This window comes from Eurypyga helias, unplaced genomic scaffold, assembly GCF_000690775.1.
Source record: "Eurypyga helias isolate BGI_N326 unplaced genomic scaffold, ASM69077v1 scaffold3429, whole genome shotgun sequence".
NCBI lineage: Eukaryota > Metazoa > Chordata > Aves > Eurypygiformes > Eurypygidae > Eurypyga > Eurypyga helias.
In genome coordinates, this window is record NW_010272574.1 from 26,432 (window position 1) to 42,941 (window position 16,510).

The following is a 16,510-nucleotide window of genomic DNA, read 5'->3' on the forward strand; positions in this document are numbered from 1 at the left end:
GGAGTAAATACCCTTGTTTCCTGCCGACTTGCCCGGTACCGCAGGCTCACCCTGGGAGAACCACGGGCGAAGCCACGCGTGCCTTGTGGGTCACGTCACATCACCCAGCCTTCTGCAAGCTGAGAGGCTGGTGAAATATTTATGACACTGCTTTGGGTGGGAGCAGCTGGTTCATCTGTGTGACACTGGCACAGTTTGCCAGTCGGAGACGTAAAATATTATGCCAGGTCAGGAGCTTAAAATTTATGCATACAAAATAATGCTTTTTAATGTATAAAATGCTAAAAGGTCTATTTAAATATATATATATTTCTCCAGGTGACAAGCTAGCTGCAGATTTTAACAGCTTTTCAATAAATTGTGCAAGAGTAGCATCCTGGAGTCCCCATGAAATGTCACTGGCCGAGGCTCAGAATCGAGCAGTGCTCGTGGGCTGCAGCAGCTCCACACTAAAAGGCTTCACGAGTGTTGGTAGCAGCAAATCTTTTCTTAGTCTTACTCTCGCAGCTTCCAGGGGCATGGGAAGACACGTCATATCATCCATGGTGGACTATGGGGTTAGTGTTTAGTTAGCATTTTTCCTACTTCAGTCTTATTTTTGTGCTAATTTTGAGGAACTTTGCCCGAGGACCAGGGTGGAGGAAAGGGAAGATGAAGGGAGTAAAGATTGAAGGAGGAGCATGGTGATCTTTTTAGTTGTTTTTTGAGTATTTATACATGCATCGTCCCTTGAGACCGCATTTACCACGTTTTCATTTACTAAACAGAAGATTATTTCACTCTTAACGAGGAATTTCACATTTATAAAGCACTCCCTGTTGTTACAGTGGTTTGATAGCTCCAAGTCAATTTAGATCTTGGAGGTGGCACATGATTTTGCAGCATCAATCATTTATGTTTGGGTCAGAAGAAGTCGGTTACTGGAGAGACAGCTTCTCTCTAATTTCTGCCAGTGATTAGACACTGTGGCCATGCCATCACTCCGAGATGGCCTTGGGGTCTGGGTAGCTTCAGAAACACCCGGTCTGTGGTTGTAGCAATTAGCGTTGGTAATGCTACACAAGTTTGGGCTGTCACCACCGTGTTGCTGCACTCAGAGGAGTAATCAAGTGAAAGCTTTAATGTCATAACAAGCCAAGTGGTCCTCTGTAGCTTTCAAAAATAGACTGTTAGTACGATCTAGCAGGTATTAATTAGCTAAGAATGGAAAAGAAGCGGCAGCAGAACTCCTTATGGACTGACAGTTTCCAAGTGTGGAGGTTAAACAAAAAACAGAGATGGTCTTTCTCTATCATTTCTGTTACAGCCATCTTCACGTTTGTAACAACAATAGGAACGAAGGGTAATATTTTGACTCTTAAAGGCAAAGATCTGTCACTAAGATGGTGAAAAAATCAGTTATTTGTACTTGTTTCTAAAAGCAAATATGTTAAATACATGTGTTGGTAAGCTAGAAACGTGACTGAAATCTATTGTGCAACGAGATCGCTATTGGCTTATATTGAAGATTAGCTCTGCTCAGTCATATACAATTTTTTATTACAAAAAATGTGGGAAAATGTCCTTTTCTTCTCAGCTCATATCATTTTTCCACATCAGTCTCCTGTGTGCTTTATGAAGATAGCTGCGAAAATAAAATTTGATAGATTGCTTCCAATTCTTTTTGTCTTTTCATATTTCATACTGTGCATGAAGAACCCTCATAAATTTTTCATACTTGCCCATAAAGATTTATTGCAAAGGAGAGACTCAAACCAGCCCTTTACTATTTGCAAGAAACCCAAGTGTAGAACTTAGTGTTGATACAATAGTTTGGAAATGATCAGTTTGCTATAGCTGTTTTGTCACAGCAGGAGATACATTTTGTGTAACGTTGGAGTTAAATCACTTAAGGCAAGATTGTAATGTGGTTGTTCCTAATGATCTTTATAGTGCTACAAAGGTAATCAAGTCATTTGTGTGTGTAGTGACAGCACGTGCCATCAGATAGCAACGGCTGCCACCGGAGAGCACGTACTTTGCATGTGCAATTTCAGCTGTTGTAGAGAAAACAGCTGGATTGAGAGCTCTGTCTTCAGACAGAAGCATCGTCACAGATCGTAGTCTACACCCAAAATTTCACTCGGCTTTGAGAATGTGCTCGTCCCTGGCATTTAAGAATGATGTATGTGTGTTTGTTGGAAATTTCCATTTGTGTGTGTTATACAAAACACAGGCGCCTGCACATACACATCCAGATTTCTCTTAGACCAGCTGGAGAAGATTTGTTTTATCAGTCTGTATAGTCCCAGTATTGTACTGAGAGAGAGCCTGCTAAACACCTGCCCTAAATCTAAAAGTTAGAAGGTAAGATTAGTAACTGGATAATGATTCTTCCTATTCCTTGACTATAAAACATGATGTTTTTTTCATGCTTTTATTTACAATTTTGTCATAAGTGTTCTAAATTATCCAAGGATATAATGGCAATTCTTCACAAACTATACAATAAAATTCACCTATTTATATTTTTACTTCTTATATGTCTTTCTAGCATTTCAGGTCTCTCAAATGACAGGCAAGACTGAGTTGCTGTAGCAGAAAGACAAAGATACCCATTCTTTTACTGGATCCATCTTAATTAAAAAAATAAAAACTATGGATTATGCCTTTTCTTCCACCTTTGCAATGCTCCTTTTAAAACTCTGAACACTGTTTATAGCCCTGCAGCCCTGGGGCTGGCTGTGATAATACTTGTATTTCGAAAGTGCCAGGCTGGCCTGGGAGCGGGTGTCCTATAGCAACTTGTAGAGATTGGGATCGTTACTTTCCATCTCTATCTTTCCTGTCTCCCGGGCCCCCAGTTTGACATCACCCTCTATAGGAAGATCTTCAAGCCTTTCCCTGAAGTTTTCTACCTTTATTTCTGCCACTAATAAGAAGATTAGGCCAGAGAAGCTGTGTTTTCATGCAGCCCCATCGTACATCCACATCTACCTTCTTCTCATTGTTTCTATGTCTTGATAATCCCTTGCTTGCATCCTGCAGATGAGCTCATTTGCATTCTTTAATTTAATTGACTGGCTCCTAGGAATGGAAGACACTGATAATTTTTTTATCCAAACATATGCCTTTTATACTTTCAACTTTAATGACTGTCAACATCAAGTGAAACGGAGGAGGAGGGGGAAAGAAACAAAACCAAATCAAACCAGGAGGCACTTTTCCTCCATGGGTTTATACTGTGATCAGCCAGGGCTATGAAGATGTCCCTCTTTTGGAAACACCCCTGCCAAAGAATTTAATTTTTATTTTTCTTGACAACACTTTTAAATTACCAAAATTATTTGTTCACTTTTGGAGATCCATGAACCAGATAAAGGCAGTAATCTGATTGGTTTAACAGATGGTAAGTCATTTCAATAAATACCTTTCATGCTTTCTCCAGTTTGCAGAGAAATTCCAAGAAGTGAAAGAAGCTGCCAAACTAGCAAGAGACAGATCTCAAGAGAAAATTGAGACCTCAAGCAATCATTCCCAGGTTTGTAATACAGCTTTAATACCTGTACGCATACAGGATGAAGTTAAATTTTCTAATGGACTGTACCAGCTTCTGGCAGTAAGCCTAAAATATATAAAAGGAAGGTTGCTGAAGGTAATGGTCAGCTGCTGGACACGAGCATTGTCAGAGGAATGTTTTTCATCCGTCCATGGTCTTTGCATTCATTTAAATCTTGATTTTTTTTTTCAGCAGCCCCTGAGCTGTGATAACTTTTTAATAGCAGGGAAAGCTGTATATCCCTTGATTTGTACTGTTACACATAGTTGGGGTGACTGGAGGGTAAGTCAGTGCAGTGCTTCAGCAGACAATAAATGGGATTCGTCGAACTACTTCGGTAGACGTTCAGCTGGCCAGCGGAGAGGCTGACACGGTGGCTGTAGCGTTTCCTTGCTGTGCTGTGACTGATGGAAAGCTGTGATGTGGGTAGGGAGGTGGTGCTTCAGGGAGTGCTTGGAAGAAGCTTGTGTTGTGGATTTGTGCCATACGTTTTCCTAGACAGCGCACCTTGATACAGCCAAGTGCCTCTGTATCCAGGGAGAGCTGGGTTTCTTACAAATTGAGGAAATGGAGCGTTGCCCCAGCCTCTGTGTTGGACTGTAATTGCACGTGCATTGCACTGGGTAAGGATGAACCCTGATCAGTGGGCATTTGGGGTAAGGATGACCCCTGATCAGTGGGTGTTTGGGGTAAGGATGACCCCTGATCAGTGAGCATTTGGGGTAAGGATGACCCCTGATCAGTGAGCATTTGGGGTAAGGATGACCCCTGATCAGTGGGTGTTTGGGGTAAGGACGAACCCTGATCAGTGAGCATTTGGGGTAAGGATGAACCCCGTTCAGTGAGCGTTCGGGGTAAGGATGAACCCTGATCAGTAGGCGTTCGGGGTAAGGATGACCCCTGATCAGTCAGCGTTCGGGGTAAGGATGACCCCTGATCAGTCAGCGTTCGGGGTAAGGATGACCCCTGATCAGTCAGCGTTCGGGGTAAGGATGACCCCTGATCAGTGGGTGTTTGGGGTAAGGATGAACCCTGATCAGTGGGCATTCAGGACCTGGGCTAACGTTTGGAGGAAAGTTAGATGAACTTTGATCAGAGAGGAATTCAGATGCATCATCAGAAAAAAGTTGCTGAATGCTGTTAGTTTTTCACGTAACCTCCTTTGTGGGGTCCACAAATACCTATCTGAGAGGTTGGCTTCAGATATTTGTTCTTTAAAGGATTTAGTCATGGCCTTTATGGTTCACTTCCCTCATTCTCTGCGGGTGATCAGCACCAAGCAGTGTGTGGATGGTTATCTCTTTTGCAGAGTGCTATCTTCTTTTTTTTTTTAAATTTTGGGTTGGACTTTCTGTGCTTCCAGGTGCACTGTAGTGTTTCATTACCTTAGAGAAACCAAACAACCTGTAGAAAACACAAGCCTTGTCAGTTAAAGCACTTACAGGGTTTTTTTGAACACTTTAAACTTCCATTTTATCATTATAATTTTTTCATTCTTTTTAAAGGGACCAGCTTTGCACCCAAAATGTAATGTGTTTGTTACCACTGTTCTGCCAGGAGAATGTATCTGGCCTAGGTCTCAGCAGGGTGGTGTGGGCTCAAGATTACAAAGATGTCGGTGTTGTGGTGTTGCAGGAGACAACCGGTGTTCGTTTGTGTGCTGTGCTGCAGGAATCCGGACGTGAAACACCATCTTCCACTCGAGCATCTAGCGTGAATGGGACAGACGATGAGAAGGCATCCCACGGGGGTCCTGCTGAGGCACATCTCAAGTCTGAGAATGATAAATTAAAAATTGCTCTAGCCCAAAGGTGAAGTTCCTTTAATGCCTAAATTGCATTGGAATAGCGTGCTGTAATTATCTCATGGCTAATGATATTAACAGAAATAATTCAAATGTAATTGCGTTAATTTAAAATGATGCAGCAGAGTGGATGAATGAGCAGATTTTAGCAAGTACCTCCTGGTATCCAATTGAGAGGTATTTAGTTTTTTCCTGATCTAGTTCATGATGAAATAAGATCTCTTTTCTTCTGCTGATGCCAACTCTTATAACCATTTTCGTTTGTGAAGTTTTAGAGCTGCAGAAATAACATTAAAGCCATGAGGGAGCAATTGCTACCAAGAACATGTGAAGCCAATCTCTCTTCCTCTATCAGTTTGCTACATTTACTTTGATGAAAATAGATACAGATATTTAAAATTATAAAAGGAAATTAACTCAGCCATAAAAAGTTGAAGTGAGAAATATAATTTCACCGGGCTGCTTAGATGGGGCTTAGCTGTGGACAATGGCCCCTGAAGTTTTTTTTGGTTTGTTTTTTTTTTTTGGTATTTGCTCTGATATTTTGAACATTGATTTGAAAATTCTGAGAAGAGTAATTTGCAGCTGTAGTGAAAATACAGGCGTTGGAGTATGCAAAGTTACGACATGAAATAGAGCGATTTTCTACTGAGCCCCGAGCGCGCGGGGAGTTTCCAAGCCTTCCTTCCGTTCGCTCTCTGGTCTTGTGCGCTGTGCTGCCGCCCAAAGCTTTGGGAAATGAGAGGTTTAATTCTTCAGCGTTACCTAACACTTTGATATTTAAGGCTGACCCTTAAAAAAAAAGTCAAATATAGTGTCAAACCCTCCCCGCCAACATCATCGGTTCTACAAACGCGTGGAGCCGCGCCGTTGCGCGGGCAGCGCGCAGGGTGCCGTGAGGTGCCTTCACTTCCCAGGGCTAACGGCACCCTGGTTTTCTCAGCTCGTCCAATGTGAAGAAGTGGGAGACGGAGCTGCAGACGCTGCGGGAGAGCAACGCCCGGCTGACCACGGCGCTGCAGGAGTCCGCAGCCAGCGTCGAGCACTGGAAGAAGCAGTTCTCTGCCTGCAAGGAGGAAAATGACCGGCTGAGGGACAAGGTAGGGAGCGTACCTTGACGGCAGGGGTTGCGGGCCGGGGTCGTAAGCCAGAAAGGTTTAAAAAGTGGGATTACCATTGCATATCCCTTTCAAATCTCTCTGAAATACTGCCAGATGATGATAGGCAGCAGGCATGGTTATGGCCTGGTTACCCACAGCAGAAAACAACTCAGAAGTTTAAATTCTTAAAGCCTCAGTTTAGTCGTTACTACCGTCCCTCAAACGATACTGGGTCTGGTGAGACCCCACCTGGAGGGCTGCGTCCAGCTGTGGAGCCCTCAACATCAGAGGGATATAGACCAGTTGGAGCGAGTCCAGAGGAGGCCACGAAGATGCTCCGAGGGCTGGAGCCCCTCTGCCATGGGGACAGGCTGGGAGAGTTGGGCTTGTTCAGCCTGGAGAAGAGAAGGCTCCGGGGAGACCTTATAGCACTTTCCAGTACCTGAAGGGGCTACAAGGAAGCTGGCGGGGACTTTTTACAAGGGCCTGTAGTGACAGGACAAGGGGTAATAGGTTTAAACTGAAAGTGGGGAGGTTTAGATTAGAGATCAGGAAGAAATTCTTCACAGAGAGGGTGGGGAGGCACTGGGCCAGGTTGCCCAGAGAAGCTGTGGATGCCCCATCCCTGGAAGTGTCCAAGGCCAGGCTGGATGAGGCTTGGAGCAAACTGGTCTAGTGGAAGGTGTCCCTGCCCATGGCAGGGGGGTTGGAACTAGATGATCTTTAAGGTCCCTTCCAACCCAAACCAGGCTGTGGTTCTATGACACGGTGCTGTTGGTAACAGCCCCCACGGGGCTGGCACCAGCCTGGGCACGGGGAGCCTGGTATCTGTGAGCCCTCTTGCAGGGATAACTTCATTCTATTCATTCATGTCTTTGGAAAAGTTGGATCCTTGCTTAGATGGATCACTTGGATGTTTGGAGTAGAGATCAGATTGTATCAGTCTTTTTTTGTTTCGTGTTTGCTTTCAGAGGGAAGGAATTTCTTATCTTCTCCTAGGTCAGTAGGCTGCAAATAGTATTTCAGTGTTGGAGGTGGCCTGGGTTGTCTGTCAGCACTGAAAATCCCTGTGGAGCAACCATTTCCTGAGGCAAATATTCTCTATCCATTCACATGGTTTTTTAGGTGTCCACTCAAGGATCAAACCAGAGCTGGACTAACTGCTGTTACATCAACGAACTCATATTAGTTGTTACATTATTTGGGTTCCTACATCCAGTCTCTTTTGGATAGGGGAGTGAGAGACTGGGACAGTGTGTTACTAGAAAGTATCATCATTTGCAGTGTAGGTTTTTTACTCTTCTTTGCTGTTGCAGAGAAATGCTGTTCTCATTAACTGAGGAAACATGCCCTATCTCAGTGGCTGTAGCCTAGATATCTGGAGATTATCAAAACACTCCCTTACTACAGCTGCAAAGTCATCACACTTTGATGTTGAACTCCTCATGGGGTTCAACAAGGCCACGTGCAAGGTCCTGCACCTGGGTCGGGGCAATCCCAGCACAAGGACAGGCTGGGTGGAGAGTGGATGGAGAGCAGCCCTGAGGAGAAGGATTTGGGGGTACTGGGGGATGAAAAGCTGGACATGAGCCGGCCGTGTGCACTGGCAGCTCAGAAAGCCAACCGTATCCTGGGCTGTATCCAGAGCAGTGTGGCCAGCAGGGCGAGGGAGGGGATTCTGCCCCTGTACTCTGCTCTGGTGAGACCCCACCTGGAGTTCTGCGACTGCTTGGAGCAAGTCAAGGAGGTCACGAAGATGCTCTGAGGGCTGGAGCCCGTCTGCCAGGGGGTCATGCTGAGAGGGTTGGGCTTGTTCAGCCTGGAGAAGAGAAGGCTCCGGGGAGACCTTATAGCACCTTCCAGTGCCTGAAGGGGCTACAAGGAAGCTGGGGGGGACTTTTTACGAGGGTCTGTAGTGACAGGACAAGAGGGAATGGGTTTAAATTGAAAGTGGGGAGGTTTAGATTAGATATCAGGAAGAAATTCTTCCCGGAGAGGGTGGGGAGGCACTGGGACAGGTTGCCCAGAGAAGCTGTGGATGTCCCATCCCTGGAAGTGTCCAAGGCCAGGCTGGATGAGGCTTGGAGCAACCTGGTCTAGTGGAAGGTGTCCCTGCCCATGGCAGGGGGTTGGAACTAGATGGTCTTTAAGGTCCATTCCAACCCAAACCATTCTATGATTCTATACCAGTGAGTAGCCAGACTGTGCAGAAGGCTCTCTGTGTAATGTGCTGTCTTTCTACACTGAGAGATTTTCTGGGCTTTTCCCCCAAGTAGGTTCCTTTCTCGATGTTGATGCTGCACCACTGCAGCGCCCTGGGAAGTTCCTTCTTCTTTGTTAATTAGGTCAGGATTTTTTGCATATTGCTCTACCTTCAAATGAGGGAAGTTATAATCCCAAAGCAACACGAAGCTGAGCATTGAAGTACGTACTTTAATGAGGTGGCCCGTCGGCCTGTGGGAAGTGCATCTCCTGGGAGCTAAGTCCAGAGCCGGCAGGAGGAGGTGCGGAGAGAGCAAAGCACGTCCCTGGGCGAGAGAACAAAGCAGCCTACGTTGCTCTGAACCGGTTCTCCCCCCAAAGTTTTGATGTTGTGTCCCTCGTTCTCCAGCTAGAATAATAAGCAACCCCTGAGGAGGCAAAGCTGGGAGCGCTGGAGAGATTCCTTCTCCTTGCTGCGTTAAGAAAACCCATCCCTTGTAGCCTCGTGTTGGTTTCAGAGAAGTGAAGTGCAGATTTTATCCCCAGATCCACTTATTTTAGCTGCTTGGTGTTTTGTGCATTCCGGAGATACTGTGCGAGAGAGAATAAACACAGTCCCAGGGCTTCCTAGTGGATGTGTAAATTGGCTCTTTTTGAGGAAAGAAGCCATAATTTGGTTGCAGTGAATCAAGTGCTATGATCTAGGAAAGAGATCATGACAAATCAAAATTGCCCGTGCTTCCCCCTGCTCCACAGGGCAATGCCCATTTGCTTCAGCTGTGTTCTGCCCCAGATTTTCAGAAAGCTGAAAAATTTCACCTCATGTCTGCCTTTTCTTAAAGATTGAAGAACTGGAGGAGCAGTGCAACGAAATAAATAAAGAGAAGGAAAGAAACGCGCAGCTGAGTAGACGTCTCCAGGAACTGGAAACAGAACTTCAGGACAAAGAGCTGGTAAGGATGCAGAAAAGGCCAGGCTTTGGAGTTGGAGTGGGTCTGCCTGCTTCTCGCTTGGGCCATAGGTTTATGGACTGGCTCACCTACGGCCAGAAGCAGCCCGATGTCTCAGGGTGTTGCCTGTCTCTAGATTTTCCATGTACAGCTCCTTAACAATCCGATAGGGTTCCTCAGTCTCCGTTTCCTGATGTGTTTACGCTCTCCGCGAGCACACTTGGATTTGGCAGCGGTTGACACGCGTGATGCTTTCACGTGTACGACATTCCTAATGGAAGAGCTGGAGTGGGGAAACTTGTTGCCCAAAGCCAGCCAGCTGTGTGCAGAGACCAGTTGCGTTTGCCAGTCCCCATGAATTCTGTGGACATCAGGACCATCGTTAAAAAGGCATCGGTTACAACATAACTTGAAGTTTGTGTACCGAGTCCTGTTTCTTTTTTCAGGTGGCTTGTAGTCTTCAGCTTTTCTGTTTTACGGTCTCCCTCTCATCTCAGGGCTAATGCCATGGGTGAGAAAGTCAGATTCATTTAGAGCACCCCACTTTGTCATTTTTGACATGCAGGGTGTCACTTTCCTAAGGAGAGTGATGTTGATGGCTTGGAGCCCCTGAACAGTGGGGAAAATAATGGGATCCTTGGTTTTTCCCTTCATTACAGTGACCAGGGGCTCTGTGCTGGCTGAAGAGAAAAAGCTGTCAGCAGGTGCAGTGAAGTTTGCCATGCGCCATTACAGCATCTCTGCTGGTGCTCTTAAAAGCAGTGCTGTTAAAGGGTTTTAAGATGGCACAAGGAAATAGTTTAGGGAGATGGATTTTGATGCACTGTTATAAATATAATACGTTTTTCAGCCCCATATTTCGAAGGAAAATGTCATGCTTTCTTCCCAGCCTTTCTGTGGTAATAGCACGTATAATGACCCTTATTCTCTGCCAGCGCTTTCCTCAAGATTCATATTTTTGCGGTACCAAATGAACCAGAAAATTGATTGACTTGTGAATATTACATGCCCATCTTCCATTTACACTGACAATCTACTAACTTGTTTTCAAACTGCATACATATATTATCGGGTTCTTGATTAGGTCTAAAGCACCCATACGTAACCTTTTCACGGGCTGCGATTCAAACCGGCATGAAGCCTGCTCATGGACGCTGCCGTGTAAGAGGAGCTGCTGCTATCCTCTCCATGCAGGAAATGAGGAGAGAGGCATGTAAAGAGATGGGAATCAGGACAGGGCTATCTAGTGAAATATTTATATCTCAAGCTATTCAGTGAAATATTTACATATTTTATACATATATCTCTCATATACCATATGCCACGTACCATATATATATATATAGTGCATATTATACTATATATAGTAAGTATACAGCATGGTAGTTACAAATGTAGTAAGCATATATAGTATAATATATTTATATTTTGAGATGTGAGCTCCCCGGCATTACTTATGTATGTACACATATACATGCACAAGAGTTCGTATCTCAAAACAAAGGGTAAGTTACCCTTTCTTTCCCCTATATCAGCAGCTGAGACATTGCCTGGATATAGTTGCTCTTACATTAGTTAAATTTTTTGGCACAGTTCACAAAAAATCTGTAGTATTATATGATTTCTGTTCTTATACTAATGTAAACAGATGCTGAAAAATGAAGGGAAACAATAAAAGCAGTTAGAATTGTCTGAGAATTACAGAATTTCTCAAAAAAAAAAAAGATCTGATGTAATGGTGCTTTTGGCAAACCTTGGAAGAAAGCAACGTGCCCTCCAGGATATGCTGGATTCTTGGGAAATTTGGGTGAGACTGGAAGTGCTGAGTATTGATGTACTTTGAACGTAGGGAATCAGGGGGACTTGAGGAAAAACGTTATTGTCTGGTTCTGGGGAAGAGCTTGGCTTGCAGATTCTGTTATTATTCTCATATTATGCCGCAAGTTCACCCGTTAGGGAAGAAGTCACCTTTCCAAATCACGTAGCCAAGAGATCTGCCGTTCAGGTAGGACAGCTTTAGCCGTCCTGTGTCAGTACAGCTCGGGGGGATACACCCCTGCACACTCTTGGCACCCTCACCTACGGTGGGCGGTTTCTGGAGGAGGATCTTGCGCTCTCTCCACGTCACAGCGTTTCTCTTGGACCTGCATTGTGCCTTTCAGATGCTCTGACGATCCTTCTGCAAAATGTGCAGGCTTTCTTTGAGTCTTTCCCTCCTTCCCGCACTGGTGCTGTTCGTTTGGGGTGTTTAATTATTCCGGTTGTCTTAATTTCCACCAGAGACATGGACGCAGAGCAAGTCACACTGCTCCGTTCAGGCACTCCTTTCAGCTACCCTCTCAGTGATGCCAGAACCGGACACAGGTTTTGGCTGGGGGGTTCTTCTCGGAGCTGTGCAGTGGAGGAGAGCCCATTGCAGCGGCGCTCTGTAACGATGCCTCTATGTATGCAGCTCGTCATGCCATAGGCCCTTTTTGCTGCCATATATCATTGAAAATTCATGTCTAATTTGCTCTTTGCTACCATCTATAAATTGCTTGTAGCATTACAGCCCTTCACGTTTCTCTCTTATTCAGTATTTCTTTTGCATAGGTGTGTGTTTTCAGCTAAGATTTCATTAGTATAATTAATGGCATTCGTGCTAGAGATTGGATCACATTGTTTTAGAAACACAAAGTCAAAAATTGTTTTAGAAACACAAAGTCAAAAATGTAGTAAAAAAGTGTATTCTGGTAGACAATTAGTGTGTGTTTTAGAATGCAGACGCGCTATTTTGATTATTTTACGTCCAAATACCGTGCAGAATACAATAAAATATGCAAAGCCATTTTGTATTCTCAAATTTTCATTATGTTTTAAATGGAAGCTTGCACTAATACTGTTTTTTTCTTTTATGTTTTCCAAGGAACTGGAGGAGCTCCGAAAGCAGGGTGAAATTATTCCACAGCTAATGTCAGAATGTGAATCTGTATCTCAACAATTAGAGGTACAGTTTGGATATGAAATTAATTTTGAAATAGTGGATACATTTACTTCCTTCCTCGTAACTATGTGCTTTTCTCTGTTCAGACCTCACTGTCTGAAGGCAAAAGAGCTGCAGTTTGTAAAAACACCAAATGCTAATTACATGCAAAATACACCATGCCCTTCCCAGCACAGGAGTAATTAAACAGCTCCGTTTCTATGCCTCGCTGTTTGCAGAAATTGGTTTCCCTGGGATCGTGTTGCACCCATCTCCTGCAGATTCCAGGCTATCCCGTATCCCATATTTCTGCTGCGCTGGGCTTTGCGGAGCTGCACCGCAGCCACGCGTGTCGAGCAGCACTCCAAGACCTGCGCCCATTGCCGCAGCGGCGCTAGGGAAGGCTTTTTGGAAAGAAACGGATGAATGTAGCTCCAGGGGGAAAAAAAAAGTTCACCTGAGGATGCGTTTCTGTGCTGTCTCATTCCTTTCCAGCGACGCACGGCCGGCTGGGGCTTGGTTCTGCTCATGTGGTTTCTGTGCTGGGCGACGCTCACTCGGAGCGGGGCTCGCTGGGCTGCGGGAGCCCGGCCCCAGCCGGCGGCTGGGCTTTGGGCACCGCTCGTTAGACTCGGGCTTGTGCCAGTGCAGTGAGTTAATACATGGAAGGAGAATTCATGGAAGCAGTCGCATTGATGCGCTGAAATCCAGTCAAGCACGTAAGCCATCACGCTGGTAATCCCAGCAGGCTAAAATCATTTAGAGGAGTGGAGCTGCTGAAAATGGTTGAAATGCGAGTTCTGTTTGATTCAGTATGGCAGAGTGTGTCGCCTGCGGCTTCTGGTGAGAATAAGCCTGTGCTGGCACGGTGAAACGGAGGACAATGGGCAGAAGAGCTCACGAGAGGGGAAAGTAATAGAACCGCAGCCACGAGGTGTTCCGTGGCTGCCCCACTCCTTGCCTGAGTGCTCACACAAAGTGGAACTTTAAAAAACTACCAATAAATCCAAAAGTGCTGAGTGAAGCAATATTACTCCTCAGGCATTTTTTTTTCTAAGCTTGTTTTTCAGGGTTCAAGCACCATAGATAATTCCGTATGTAATTGGTGGCACAGTGTCTAATTCTGCAACTGTGGCAAATGACAGAAATATATGCACAGCTCACGATTTAAATCCAGCTGAATTTTAAGATATCAACCAAATGTCAAAATCTGATGCAAAGCATCTTTTCCAGTTAATCTGTGTCCTTTCCTGCGTGGGCTTCCTCTGCTTTTCATCTGACTAGCACGTCGCTTGCTCTCGGAGGTGCTCGTGCGAATCAGTCTGCAGAAGTCGAAGCGAACTTTTACAGCCCGACTGACATTTGTTGCTTTTCCCTGTGAAACGCTGCTCATCCTTCTTCTCTGTGTTTCACCTTACTGTCTTTTTTTTGTCTTTAAGGCTGCTGAGAAAAAGAACAAAGATCTTGAAGAGAAAGTCAGAACGCTAAGGACAGAAGTCGAAGAAAGCAAACATAGGCAGACCAACCTTAAAACTGAATTAAAGAATTTTTTAGATGTACTAGACGGGAAGATAGATGAATTACATGACTTCCGACAAGGACTGTCTAAACTTGGGGTTGACAATTAGATGGCAATAGATTTTTTTTTTCTTTTTTTTTGTAATCTAGGGTCTGGATGTTTGATGTTTTGTTGATCCCAAACGTGTGTTTTACAAAATATAACTAGAATGTTCCACTTGTTTGCATTGTTTCTGTACATAGAGGCTGAAAAATTGCTGGTTTTTTGGTTGTTTTGGGGGTTTTTTTGGTATTTTTTGTTTGTTTATTTTTCCAAACCAATCGTGCTGCTCACTGAATTCTGTTGAGATTAGAAACTTTCTATATTGCTGCTCTGGCTTGTGGGGTTGGGAACAGGTAGAGGGTTCTGTCTCAGGAATCTGGAACTAGATCTACCTTTAAATGAATATGCAGTTAGTTGTTGCAGGGAAATTTATATCTTTCTTAAGGGCTGTTGCAACCATAGAAACAGAAAACAAGTCTTTTTCTTGTCCGGACTATCAGCACTCCTAGCAACGTCTGCTTTTATTCCTTGGTGGAGCAGAGAGGAGATTAGCTGGAGCTCCTGCAGTTTGTAAAATGTGCCTGTGATGAGCTGCAGTGAAGTGAGTCACTTCACACGGATACCAGTATCCTTAGGGACCATGTCGGTCAGGCCTGACTCACCGGAAAAAGCCCGTTGGATTTCAGATAACGTCCCTGCGCGCGCTTGCCTGGACCCATACGGCACAAAGCCAACGATGTAGAAATGAATTTCGGCTCTGCAGGTCATGCATCTTACCCAGTAGGTGAGGACAGCTGCTCTTGCTTAGCAAGATCCTCACTCGCTCTTTGGCCTTCGGTTTTGAGCCCCGATAGTTCCGTCATCACGTTCGTCTCTGAAAAACACCCGCCTGAGCCTCGGCAGCGGAGGTTTGTTTTGGCAAGCGATAGGTTGCTGGTTTGTACGCCGGGCGCAGGCGCCTCTGCGCAGCTGGCTTGCTGTTGGTTAACGTGTGCAGTCGTGAAGAAGGAGGCGTTGGTCTGAAAAGCAGTACAGGGTTGCTTGAAGGTGTTGCTCAGAAGCAAGTTTCTGCCCAGGAGACTGGCAGGGTCACGGCCGCAGGAATCTAAATCCTTTCCCAGGATTGCTGCATTCTCACCTCGGGCATCGTTGACGGTAAAGGTGGGAATTAGTCACCAGGTTAGGCTGAACAAAAATACCCCCAACCGAAAAGCAGAAATGCGGTTGTGTTCTCAAACATTGTTCAGCAGCTCTAAACACCTTTGAGAAATGGATGGTCGCAGGCTGGGTGCCAGCGAGAAGGAAGTTCACTTTGTCACAGACAGGGATGTAGGAAGGGCCGGGGAGGGGAATCCAGCCCAAGGTTTGCCCTCGGACCACCTTGAGCTTCTTTCTCTTCTTTCTCCATAAACTGGTTTGAGAGTGTTTACACGGGATCTGAATTAATTCGGGAAAGAACTTACTGTTTTATGTGACATTATTACATTTGCTTAATTCAGACATTTTAATGTCTGAATTTTAATTCAGACATCAGAATTACATTTGCTTAATTTTCTTGGTTAAGCCCCGCGTTACCATGTTCCAGCAGTGGCTGACGCAACACAGCCGTGCCTTGGTTTTTTCCTCGGCACACCTCAGTTACAAAAGTATCCTTTAACAGAAAGGTGAAACATGCATTGAATACATTTTGCACATGGATGTATAATCCCCGTGCTGGAGATAGGCTCTGTCTGCAATTGTCTCTGGAATTTTCATTTCAGCTGTCACTGTTGCGTTATCTTCATCGCCTGGTTTTTAGACTGTTTAGGCTGGACTTTGTGTCATTTTCCTTTTGCTCCTTTTAAACAATGGAGGTGAAGCTGGGGCCTTCCATAACCATTATGATCATTTAAGACTCTTTAAAAAAAAAAAAAAGTGCCGTAGGCTGTTGATATTTAAAAATAAAAATAAAAATCAGGTACATAGCATGTAGGCGTGTGAAAATTAGACTTTGCCAGTGTGGAAGCTTCAACAGTTGCATAATGTGGGGTTAGAGCAGGCATCTCAAAACTGAAAATGACGTCAGAGACTGTGTGTGGTTGTGCACAAGTAATCTCCATTTTTAGTCTCTTTATTTGATGGCAAGTCGGATCATTTAACAGGCAGCTCATCCTGCTTCTCCTCTCCTCCCAAGCTGCTTTAGAGCTCCCGAACTGCAGCCAGTCCCTGTGTGAGCTGGGAACCAGGGAGTAACACAGCAAAGAGCTGCAAGCAATAGGGTTAGTCAGGGCCCTCCTCGTCGCAGTGGTTTATTGCTTTTGCACCGAGGACTCTGCTCCATCTTCTGTTCCCTTTTTTCTGTTGAGCATTCTTAGGGCTTCCTTCTTGGTTTTACTATAAACCATGATTTTTAC

The 16,510-nt window shown here is 44.8% G+C and overlaps 1 protein-coding gene across 1 annotated transcript in view; it reads left to right on the forward strand.

Moving 5' to 3' along the window:
- The window catches only part of HOMER2 (homer homolog 2 (Drosophila)), a gene marked incomplete at its 5' end in the record, with an annotated part of 34,877 nt that extends 20,586 nt beyond the window's left edge, over positions 1–14,291 (forward strand). The window contains 6 exons of the mRNA XM_010159157.1: positions 3,428–3,520; positions 5,210–5,349; positions 6,286–6,442; positions 9,487–9,597; positions 12,500–12,580; positions 13,996–14,291. Of these exons, the coding sequence (XP_010157459.1) occupies positions 3,428–3,520; positions 5,210–5,349; positions 6,286–6,442; positions 9,487–9,597; positions 12,500–12,580; positions 13,996–14,184 (771 nt within the window). The remainder of the gene's footprint in view (positions 1–3,427; positions 3,521–5,209; positions 5,350–6,285; positions 6,443–9,486; positions 9,598–12,499; positions 12,581–13,995) is intronic.
- Positions 14,292–16,510: the final 2,219 nt, after the last annotated feature.